Source organism: Epinephelus lanceolatus, chromosome 16, assembly GCF_041903045.1.
Source record: "Epinephelus lanceolatus isolate andai-2023 chromosome 16, ASM4190304v1, whole genome shotgun sequence".
NCBI lineage: Eukaryota > Metazoa > Chordata > Actinopteri > Perciformes > Serranidae > Epinephelus > Epinephelus lanceolatus.
This window is the reverse complement of record NC_135749.1, coordinates 41,375,813-41,388,220: the sequence shown is the minus strand read 5'-3', so window position 1 is coordinate 41,388,220 and position 12,408 is coordinate 41,375,813. Positions and strand designations below refer to the sequence as shown.

The window sequence follows — 12,408 nt, the reverse complement described above, 5'->3', positions numbered from 1 at the left end:
CAAAGTTATGGACATCCCCAAGTATAGTGAAGACCTGGTTGTAGGGACGTGGGCATGACTTGAATGTTGCATCCATATATACTGTCCTACAACGTTGCAGCTGTCTGAGGTTGTTCTCTGTAGCAAAGACTGCTATGCCCCACTCATCATCTTGATGCAACAGGAAGTTGTTTCTGCCCCATGTCTCAGCCCACAGACCTTGGATACGTACATCAGCAACTGTAGCTGGGATAGGGGGCATTACAGTAGCTCTGGCTCTGGCCATAACAGACCTCAGTGTCAGGAAGGATGGAGGTGGTTCTCTGTCTCCTACACCCTGGACCACACGGCGACACTGTAGAGCTACCATCTCTGCATTGTAAATGTGCCTTATTGGTACTGTGGGATCCCTTACCACCACTCCAGACATCACTTGGCAAAATTCAGCATGTTCAAAGACTTCCCGAACTTGTATGTTGGGATTGTCTTCCTCTACATCAAAGATATTGGTCACCACTACTGCCCGGCAGTTTTCCCTCCAACACCTCCCAATGTTTACTTGGTTGGTGCAGTGTCTGTGGTACCTAAAATCATCCAGAACCAATACTTTTCCTCCCCAGTCTCCAGTCATTACCTTTGCCATCGTCTTTCAACTGATTAAAAAAGACTGACCTCTACCCTCTTTGAATGGTGTAATGTGTCGTACAGCCCATCAAGCCACACAAGGGTTTAGTTTGAGAAGTCTGACTTGTTTCATGGCCGCGATGTTGAACTTCCGGTTGTGCGAGTAGTGTCACTTCCTGTTTTTGTCCCCGTCTCATATTAACGTCCATGTCTGTAAGTTCTGCTTTACATAAACTAAACTATGTAAACTATGTGTTTCATACATCTTTCCCTGTACCCATAAGCAAACGGGAAACGCATTAACTGTACATAATTATTTATCTTTATTTCGGCCATGATCAATATTCTTTTGTTTAGGAACACTGGTAGATAACTATCTTGCCACCAGGCGGTCTTTGGTTGCTCCTGACGCTACCATCATAAAAACAATAGAGGAAGAAATCTGAGTATCTGATTGGTCGAAGGACCGAACTGAACAGGTGATATCAACATCCGTGATCAACAACATAGACGCATTTATTTTTATCACAAAACTAATAAATACGCATGGTGGATTTACTGAACAGAGTTCCCGAAAAAACGCTGCACTTAACAGCTTATTTATCTTTATTTCGGCCATGAGAATTATTCTTTTCTTACCAGTTGGTCTTTGGCTGCTCGAAGAAATCTGCACTGACTGAAACACTGCATTTAACGGCTGGATTAAAAAATCTTCTGTAAAGGATATAATTGCCCAGATTGCCCACCATAGATCGCCCAAAGGGTAAGTTTCTGATTGTAATTTCTCCCCATTATGTTCCGTTGTGTGTGTTTAGAGATGTTAAAACAACATATTAATGCAACTGCTATGTTTCCTGCCTTTTTTGGATAAGTGGGGAACATAGAACCTTTTTTGTGTAAGCGGGGAACATAGAACCTTTTGCAGGGTTAAATGGGGAACATAGAACCCGGGGAACATAGGGATGACCCCGAGAAAAGTAGGGACGTTTGCGTTAGCTCCTGGAATTAGCACTAGAGATACTACGGCTACTTGAGTAACTTACAGCTATGACACGCTTCTACCAGCTCTTCTAGTCACTGAGCCTCACCTCCATCTCAGCAAGTATATTACATTTATTACAGGTACCATCATCACTGAAGTAGGCGCAGGGAAATAGCTAAACACAGCCCGCCAGGCTGCCCGCCGGGCTACATTTTACAATGCTAATTGCAAATGTTAGCTGGGCTGCCGGGCTACTCACCTAACACAACCGTAACGCCTGACCCATTGCTAGGACAGAGCTGCTAATAACTCAAGCTCCGGACATTAACCCATGCTACGATTGTAACATTAAATTTAATTGAATTAACATAGCGACATGTGCCTAACGTTACTGTAACACTAATTAAAACAGACATTTGACTCCACTATTTCACTTCAAAAATAGCGCTGCCATTGCTCACTAGCTGTAGCCTTTCATAGGGAGGGAGGGCCAAGGGCTCCGAGGGGTGGGGGTGGGGGGGTTCACATGAACGTACATGAACGCGCAGCTGGACCGGCTTGTAAACAGGGGTCTGGAGATCAACACAGAGAGAGGGTGTGTGAGGTCATGCTATACTCCAGATGAAATTATACCTCTAGTTCTTCACATAGCAATTTTTTAATTCCTTCAATCTAGAAATGATGAATTTCGCTTATTGCTCCTTTAACAATGAGTGCATTGAACAAGAGCTATGGTCAAAACTTCCCACAGCCCCAGGAACTGAGCTGTATCTCTAAGTTGGAATCCTGCCCTGCCCTAGATTTACTGTGAGTGACTAAGTAATTTGTGATCAACACCCCTTGACAAGTCAACTCAGTTTTACTTCCATGGCCCTAAAGTCACAAATTCAGATAAAACATTTACACATTTGTGTTAGAACAGGCACTATGTAACCATAATATTAAATGGAATATTAAAGGCATTTGAATTAGATTTTAACTTAGGGTCCCTCTGAAAGATAGAAACTCAGGAACTGTTAAAAAACAGAGCCTTTTAGCTTTTATTGAAGTGTTCATTGCCAATCTCATTACATTCATCAAACTACCACACAGTAATCACAGCAAAGACAGTCTTCAACCTCTAGGGCCCTACAGTTGCTTGCTCTGTATGGCTAGTTATCAATCTTCAGGAGTCACACTGTATATTCCCAATGTTTTAACTGTTAATGTGTACAGACTTGCATGGAAAACATTATTGGCAAGGTACATACTGTATATATGTGTAGTACTGAATATAAATGTTGTTGTTATCCATGAAGACTATGGCACTTGCACTTTATCATCTAAAACTGTACAGTGATCCTCCGCTGCTGGCTTCCTTCATATCATCCCACTGCTTTAGCATGATTGGAACTGCAGTCACAGATGGACACTGATTGGCACATTCTTTTTCAGATTTGCTGGTGTGAAGATGGCATGTGTGTGTGTATATGTGTGTGACAGGGAGGATGTCCACAGCTGTACCTCTGTACAGAGTAGTTGATGGCATGACTGAGGGAATGGTCCTTGGATCTGGTGCTTTCTGACAGGCTGCGTATCAATCCTGTCCAGTGTGTGTCTCTAAGATCAATTTAAAGAATGGCACATGGTGGCTGTTGCCATAGCTTACTTTAAACAAGCAGCTCTCCAACCTAACTAGACTGTGCTTGGCTGCAGCCGAGAAGGTTCAGTATGCTTCAAGCCAACAAGCTGATCTAAGGTATTGTTGGAGCTTAGAAAAAGAGAGAGACGACTGGTTGCTATGCATAATCAAACATAGATCAAAACTTTGTGTCAGGTGCGCATGGAGAACAGGAAACAACAGAATACAGAACAAGGCAATCCAGACACCCCAAAAATGTAGAAAACAAGGAAGGAAACATTTAAAAGCCTTTATTGTAGTGGTTAAATCATTAAAAGAGCAAACATGTTTTGACCACTGCAGGTCTTCATCAGGGCTTTAAAAACAATGTTTTTGAAACGTGGGCATTGAAAACGCCCCGGCCGAAGACCTGCAGTGGTTGAAAAGCTGGCTATCTTAATGATTTAGCCACTACAATAAAGGCTTTTTAATATTTCCTTCTTTGTTTTCTATATTTTTTGAGAGGCTGCATTGCCTTCCTGTGTATCCTGTTCTAAAGGCAAAAGTGTTCCTACTTGTTCTGAACGGAAACACTCTGACACTGAAAGGTGTAAAGCCTGCAGCCATGAAGATGGACAAGATATGATGAAACAAACAAATGTGGACAAGGGTGCACAATCTGGAACAGTCTTTGTTGTGTGTTGTACTCAGCTTTTCACAAAAGTGACAGAAGTAGTTGTGTAAAAAATTGAAAAAAAAAAAGCTTGTGAGGAATTGCATCTCATCTCAACTCCACACACCTGTCCAATTGCTTTGTAAAGTGTGCATCATTGTCAGTCTTGGAAAAGATACAAATATTGTTGGACACACAAAAACCACAATGGAAACGTGGTTTCAGCACGCAGCAATGATATGACAACCACTTTGTTTGAAGCATACTGGCACCTATATATGTGTCCTGGAACCCTTCCCCTTTAACTCAAATGCTGTCCCCTTACCACTGCCTTTGCTCTATGAATGGCTGCTGCAAGCTTTGTCATCTTACTTGATCTGCTAATCAATCCCATAATCCTGATAATGTATCTGCATAATTCATGTGCCTTAAATGATCAGCGAAAGACTGAAGAGCCAAAGAACATAAGAAAACAAGCTACAGGCTAATGATTACTAGCCAGAGGACTGACCCCTCCTCCTCCCTTCCTCCTCATCTGTCTCACCCTCCAATCCTCCCTGTATCTATCCCTTCCTGGATGTCTTTATGTGTTTTTCTGTGTCTCTGTCTTGTACCTCTTCCACCACTGCCATCCTCTTGTTTCCCTTTCCCTTTAAAGTCTGGGCCTGTTTCCCCAGTAAAATCCCCACCAACTCAATCCTCTTCCCCAAAACCTCCACCATCCTTTACTGTACGCTCAGACAATGACTCTGAAGGTCAGAGAGGATCTCAGTCCTCTGACCTGCCTGTGTTTCCCTCTGGCTCTCGACCCTTCTCTGCCCACAACTTGAAGACACAGTTTCTATCCCAGACATAAGTTTCTGCACAATAATCAAATATTCCTTTTTTTAATACTCAAAAATCCAGCCATAACAGCACTTTTTTGCTGAAAGCCTGAGGCACAATGAGCACTGAATGCTAGAAATTATGATGACACATAAGAAGGAAAATTAGAAATAGTTTCCATTGCATCACCATCCGCCAGTTTAATATTCCCAGATTCTCCCTAAGCTGTTAGATTTTTGCAGGCTAATTGCAGATCTTGCTTTGTGTGCAATACTACGTCCCCATCATCACTATTGTGTCCAGTGCAGAATTACCTAAACAATGTTTCATGGCAAGCTCCTCTGAAGTTTCTGCCATGTGAGATGCCAAGACAGTGGACAAGCTGTGGGTGCATTACAAATCTATGCAGATGACATGTCATGGTTTTGCCAGCTCATACCAGGGATTTTTCTGCTCTGTCCTTCTTCCTTTTGGCACTTATTTGCACTGCCAAAATGGTATGCACGAGCTAGCTTTTCAGCCGCCAGAGAATGCCTCTCCTCTTCATACCATGGAGCAGATTTATTTATTAATCCTCAGATTTTGATTTCACACAGAGTAGTTCATACTAGGGGTGTAAATCACTAGTTTCATCACGATACGATATTATATTGATTCATTTGACAACGATACAATATTTGCTAAAATTACAAAGTCTGCCATGATATGATTTCAGTTTGATGCGATACAGTAGCCTGTGATTGATATGAGACAATATCACCTGCCCATTTAACACAGTCGCTTACAGAAGAAGCTGTCACCCCTTTCTTTTTTGCTTTTGGCCGTAAAAGATAAAAACAACACATTAATAATGGTAAATAATTGTAACCGCTTAAGTGCAGTTTTAAAGTTTTCTTTAAATTGACTCCACTAACACATATAAAACGGCACACGTTAGCTTTCAGGGCCTTGTGACAGAAAGCCCTCTCTGGAAGAAATGTTTTCATTTTAAACCTGCCTATAATCTTTTTTACATAAAACTCAAAGTCAGACTTCTCCCAGCAGCCATAAAACATGGATTTACATCAACATCATTTACAAAAGTAATATATTCAGCTCAATAATAACTGTCAAGATTCACAGAAAAAAACGATATACTGTATTGTGATTAATTACCTTTTATTTCGACTGTCTCCAAAGGAAAACTTATTCAACACCTGTTTTATCTAATTGAATAAAGTTTTCAGTCTGTTAATCACACTTAGGCCATTTTTAATGCAGTGAAATGTATCTCGTGGACTGAAAAAGAAATGATAAGAAATAATATAGTTTGTATAATAAAGCAACAGATACTCGGCACTGTGTGACAGTATGATATTGCCTCAAAAAATATTGTGATACTATGCTGTACACCCCCCCCCCCCCCCCCCCCCCATCCCTACAAATTACACATATTATTCATACCTTTTCTTACTTACCATTGGTTTAAGTCACTGCATCTCCTGACAGAGCAGCATAGTTGAATTTTAGCCTGCATGCACTTTTTTTCAGCTGAACATTGTTGAAACAGACCAGCTGATGTTGCTGTAGTGAGAAGTTAGTGGAGTGAGATGCCCAGCCAGGAAAGTAACATTATGCTGTGTTTTATCTCATAATGGCATTGTTTACATGCGGCATGTGTTTTGTCTATTGACTATATTTTCTGCAAAATCAAACATATTTCCACCCTGCTGATTTATTCCCTAGTAAATAACGTTATCCATATCATCATTCTCTTGGCTGCTTGCCATCTGCTTGCTGCTGTTTGACGGTGGCATAGAATTTCACAATAAAGGCGTAACCTTAAGATGACGATATGGATCGATGTTTTCGCTTTGCATCAGTGATATTGGATTGTTGATCATTGAATCAATATAACCACCCACACTGATGGATTGTTACACCCCAAGTTTATACTGCTGTCACAGTTGTAACCACAGAGAAGTAAGGACCAGATTTACATTGTTTCATATGACAGTAAGCCACTCAGCATCTAAACCTTTTGCATAAAGATTTTGAACTCACTTGGGTTGGGCTTTACAAAGCTAATAGAGTAACCACATTAAAGGTGAATTGTCTGTTTGTGTTACTTTTTCCCTGTCAGACAACACCACAAACAACCTAATTTAAAAGCTGCAAGAGACATCTTTCAAAACCATGCTCCCTCCATGCTACACAACCCTACCTTTCCTGTACCTTCTCTCCAACACCCCCTTCCTCCATCTCCTCATCCTTCTATCCCTTTCCTCCTCCTGTCAGTTGACCATATCCCACTTGTCTGTTCATTGTTATCTGTCTCTCTTGGTCTGCCACTGCTGAGCACAGCGAGGGAGGCAGTCTCTGTTCGGACACAAGGTAAGAGCAAGTAGTTTGTCCCCAGCACCACTGGGACCACCGCTATCCAGACATGACTGCCTGCTGGAAGAAGATGAGGAGGACAGTGAGGTTGATTGGGTTGATGAGGAGGAGGATGAAATGGAAGAGGAGGAACAAGCTCATGGTCACACTCTAAAGGTGGCTATCAGTGTGCCAGATGAGAAGAGGAGCTTGGTTAACCCATGTGAGTTAAACCCAGCCAGGCTCAAGCATTCCCGGATGTCTTTCTTTCTGTCAGGGCTGCTGCTGATGGCCCTGACCATGCTGTGGCTGGCCTTCATTTAAGACAAATACATTGGGAGCTCCCTGAACATTTAATCCTGCAAGGTCCCCTTGGCTATCTAGATACTGCTTCATTCAAGTGCTTGACCCTCTACTTTGAAGTCATCATTTCTATCTATACAAAATTGAATACCTTTCTTACCTTCCATGCAACTCAATTCAGCCTAAAATGGCTGTACTGAAATTATCTTTAAAGCGAGCCTATGTAACTTTTGATGAACAACGACCACTGAAGCCACAAGTAGCAGTTGACCCTTGCTGAGCTTAGTTGATGTTGTTTTGTTATTTCCCCTGTCAAGCTTTCTAGAACAATAATGGTAAAAGATTTATCAGTGAAAATTCATAGGAATTCTTGAGACACCTTTACCACAATACAACATGCAAAACTGTTTTCTCAGTTTTAACTGAAACTATCAATTTTGCCACCTGAAATGGCAACTGCCCCAGGCTGTCTCAGCTCTCGCTAGGAAGGTGGTTCAAAACTGTCTTCAGCTAAATTCTGTTTGGCCAAGAATACATTGGCCTACATGCCTACAAACACAATACTTTATCTTGCTAAAAACCTGAGGCTAAAACTACACGACCCAGGCACAAATTCAGCATCATAATGAGTTTATGAAACATGCTGAATACATAGAACCAAAGGAGTAGTATTGCTGTTTTGTTATGGGTAGTCAATAGCCCTAGCAGTACAGTACATTATGATGAGTATGAGCTCAAACAAACTTGTTCAAACATAGCCCTGTTCAGGTGCTTACTACTGAGAAACATAGCCTGCTTGGACAAGAAACACAGACATTTAATTTACTCTAAACCTTTAATTAGTTGCCCAGGATATTATTAGTTGAAATCACTGAAATCAACAGGCTTATATTTGGGACAGGTGGCTATAGGTGACAGGCCTTTTATTCCCTTTACACAAAACTGTTGTTTAGCAAAGATGGGAAATACAATCAATTTGTTTATTTGAACCAGTTTGAATATTACCTGTATAAAAATAAGTCTTCAAATAACATATCAGTTATGTTTTGACACCAGTTATATGGCACCTGAGGATAACGGCACCTGGCACACTGGCACACCGGCACAACACTTCTGTGTCCTGTTAAAAAATATTTATAACTTGGATTAATTTTTAGGAAAAACACTTTTGATTCTTTTGATCAGTGGATCCTTAAGGACTGAAGGAATATAAATAACTTACCAGGTAATCGAGGGATGGACACATATTCTGACTTTATGACCGCTTCAGAGTCACCACTTGTTTTTTGTCATGCCGGTAAATCTGAATGAATTATGATCTTCTCTGGTGCTCAAGGTTTCAGTAAAATAAAATTAACTGAGCTAATGATGTGTAGTATCTCCATATTGACAAAAGTCTAAACATTTATATTTGCATGTGTGATCTAAACAGCTAACTAACGTTAGCTCAAGTGGGTAGTCAACAATCCAGTTTTATACATCCAAAGAACTTCTATGATAATGAACTGCTTGGCAACCAGAGCAGGCATCTAATTGAGACGGGCCTTTATTTGTTAAAATGTGTAGCTTCATCAGGCTAGTAAAAGGGACTGGGTGTTTAATTGGGACTAGGCTTTTAATTTACATGGTACGGTATGTTATATGTCAAGAATAAAGGTTTTTAGTTTTTAGATTAGGCTGCAAATTACTTTGCTGATTTACCTCACTTTGTTCAGTTTAAAGATCCGTAGTCACTGACTTCGTATGTAACACTAACCAAAAGTAACACTATCTTAGGTAACAAGCTTTACAAGAGGGACAGACAGAGATGCGGTTGCATCCAGGACCAACTCTTACATGGGCTGTTCCACTCGTACACACAGCGGGTTTCTTTTTCATGTAACATATAACTGCGCAAAATGTAATTAATCATATGCTACTTACCTATGAATTTTCAAGATAAAGTCTAGGTCATTACTGTTGGAAGTAAGCTAAATGCCAGGAATGCTAACATTTGCTATTAATGTTAGATCAGACAGACACATGGGTTAATCCTCTTAGGCCACCTTTGCTCTTGGGATATCAGGTATGGTCCTTATTCAAGCCTTGTATACTCTGTTTCATCATGTGAAGATGTCCAAAGGTTATCAGTCCTGCCATGCCTAGGTATGGTTGCCAAGCCATATTTGGGCAGTTGCCATTCAGGGGAGGCATTGTGCGAATATAAAGGTACATGCTAAAATTCTAAAATACTGAAGTATCATAAAATCAGTGAAATCACTTTTGTCAATTTCAATTATGTGCTATCTACTGTGTTTGCTAATGCTATCTAACATTAGCCACCATAAGCTACTGGCCATACCAAAGCAAGTAAGACTGTAGCAGCAAAATGCCTGAGTGAGTGAATTAAGCATTTATTGCCTGGGACTTCTTTTTATTTGTAAGAAAACAAAGTGCAATTTCTTATTTCAAAAGCTGCATTGTCTTGCTTAAAGAAATCAGTGAAATAACTTTTTTTTCTGTGCTCTCATACATGAAACATGATCATACAACCTTAACATTTGCAGTCTGAAAGAAAATAAAAGAGTTGTTACTAATAACTTTGATTTAGTGTTTGCATTGTACATATTATCTCCTTAGAAGTCAGCATATCTGTTGTTGAATAAATTTCCAGTGACTGTACTACAGGAATATAATGTCACATGTTAAATTTCAAAATATAGTATACTAAGATTTCACTTCAGACATTTCCGTTGTGGAGCCCGTGGACTACATTCAGTTATGTGGCAAGTTAAAAACCATCTCTAGTCAGTCAGTTGACCAAAGTTCTCAGACTGTGTTAAGAATCTATCTGCAGTTTAGCAGAGTGCTGTTGTCACTAACCTGCATTAATGCTTTGTTAATTTGGACCAAGTATTAGCAGACAATCAGGCCAAGTGTAGGTTAAGAATCCATTAGAGGAGAAAAGAAATTACTCAGGAATGCATCAAAGCATTTTTTCCAGTAACATGTAGAGAAACAAATAATGAATGGGAAAAGCTATAGATCAAAGCAGAGTCATTATATTTGTAGTCTTCCAGAGGATAAAAACAGTGGACATGAGCAACATTTGCTTTGGTAACAAGCTGGCAACAAACAGTTGTAATTCTGACGCAATTCAATGTTGAAAGGGTTTCGTAAACCCAACAGAAGATCTTTTGGTTGCATGACTGTTGAAGGTATTCTTTGTTTGGGTAGCTACGATATGCAACTTTTCTCTTTGGCACAGACAAAGAGGAGCAATATTTATACCAGCCAAATTTCAGATTAAGTTAGTTTTAATGATAATATAGTGATAATAATAATGGCTGCCAGTGGATTCCATCACAGAAGGGTAGTAAATCAAAGTCTTGAAAACTGCAGAAACTGCTGTTCTGTCTTACACAAGCTTTGCCCATTCCTTAGTGATGGTCTTGTAGATAAAGTGATAGCAGTGGATCAGTCTACTGGAGTGAAGTGATGGCCAGTTGACAAGTGAGTACAGGTTACAGTGATGGGTGTTAAAAGGAGCACCTGTAACAAAGCGGATGGCAGTGTGGTAGATGATGTCCAGTTTAGACAGAATGTCCCAGCATCATGGTTCTTATATTGCCAGATTCCAGAGAGTCCCCCCTCTTCATATATGGCAGAATATGTCAACTTCCAACTTGCTATGGTGAGATACATGTAAAAATTTAAGAATTTAGTAACACAGATTTGTTTTTTTCATTGATATAAAAATTAATATAAAATACAGGCACATTGAAGGACATGTAATGATGGCAAATCTGGTTAGCCCAGATTGTCCTAAAAAAACAAGATATAGCATGTGTATGTAGCCTTTATAATGACTGTGATATGAGCTTAAAAGTAAAGGCAGTAAAAATACCCCAAAAAAGGCCTAGGGCCCATAGGGTTAAAGGAATCATGATGTTCATGTGTTTCTTTTAAAGACAGCAGTCAATATAACAACTGAATAATTATTTGAACTGTACACTGAACTAAACATCAGAACATTTCTTCTTTACCATCTTCACCACCCTGGGAGCATTTAAAAAACACAAATTTTTTAAATTAAAATAGCATTTTAAATCTTGTGTGTGATTCATTTTTCAGGGATTCATACTAAGGAATTAATCCAGGTTTCATATGAGAAGAGGAAATCACTGCGTGTCGCTAGGCTAATTTATACAATGTAAAATGCCATAGGCTGGTGCTAACAACATTAGCATTTTGTATTTGTTTGAAAAACATGTTTAGTATGACAATTGTTTTGTTAGTGAATCTTGTGAGTTATAATGGAGCCAAATTGTGTGCCGTTACCTTTGTTAAATGTTGCTGTCGTCCCTTGTTTTATATGAGAAGAGGAAAAGATCGCTTGTTGCTAGGCTAATTTATACAACATAAAATGCCATACGCTTGTGCTAATAACGTTAGCATGTTGTATTTGTGGGGAAAATGTGTCCGCATTAACACAAGTGTTTGTCTTTGAAAGCTGCGAGTTATAGTGAAGCCAATTTGTGTACTTGTGTTTGAAATTGTCTCTATTAAGCCATATCAGTGTGTGTTTTCGGTGTGTTTAGAATCAACTAAACACAGCACTTCACAGAAACCCCCCGCGCCGACTGGTGTTTTGGAGGTAACACAGACACACCAGCACACAAGTAAAAATGCCCACAACAGCGTAGGCGATGTGCTTAGGCTACATGCATAGGGTCTGCGCACAACTATAAATTCCGCTTTAGGCTTTCTGCATAGGCCCTAGAAAAGGCAGAGAGGCCCAAAACAGAGCCATTCCACCAAATATAATACTGCAAGAAATAGAGTTTTCTTTGACCGAAATGGCCCTGACTGAACTGTGGTTATTGTACAGGCACTGGTCTTACAAAAATGAAAATGATACGTATGGTTGCATGGAATATCCCTACAACTGGGGCATACTACTTCCTAATAACATTGTGCCTTGCGCTTTTACCTTACTGCTGTTGCAGTGTAGCACAAATTTGAAGTAAAAAGAGAAAGTATGGATTTGGAATGCAGCACATCTTAACGTTATCATTTAACAGTACC

General features: G+C 39.9%; 1 protein-coding gene across 18 annotated transcripts in view; it reads left to right on the top strand.

Moving 5' to 3' along the window:
• Window positions 1-12,408, top strand: part of epb41a (erythrocyte membrane protein band 4.1a) — a 253,745-nt gene that overhangs the window by 185,818 nt on the left and 55,519 nt on the right. The window contains exon 16 of one of the 18 annotated variants that reach the window (XM_078176110.1): window positions 4,517-6,057. The exons of 16 other annotated variants lie outside the window; for them this stretch is intronic. In XM_078176110.1, coding sequence (XP_078032236.1) covers window positions 4,517-4,714 — 198 coding nt within the window. In that variant the 3' untranslated portion in view covers window positions 4,715-6,057. Of the gene's footprint in view, window positions 1-4,516; window positions 6,058-12,408 lie in introns of those variants that run through there. One more of the 18 variants, XM_033641659.2, reaches the window with a different exon arrangement.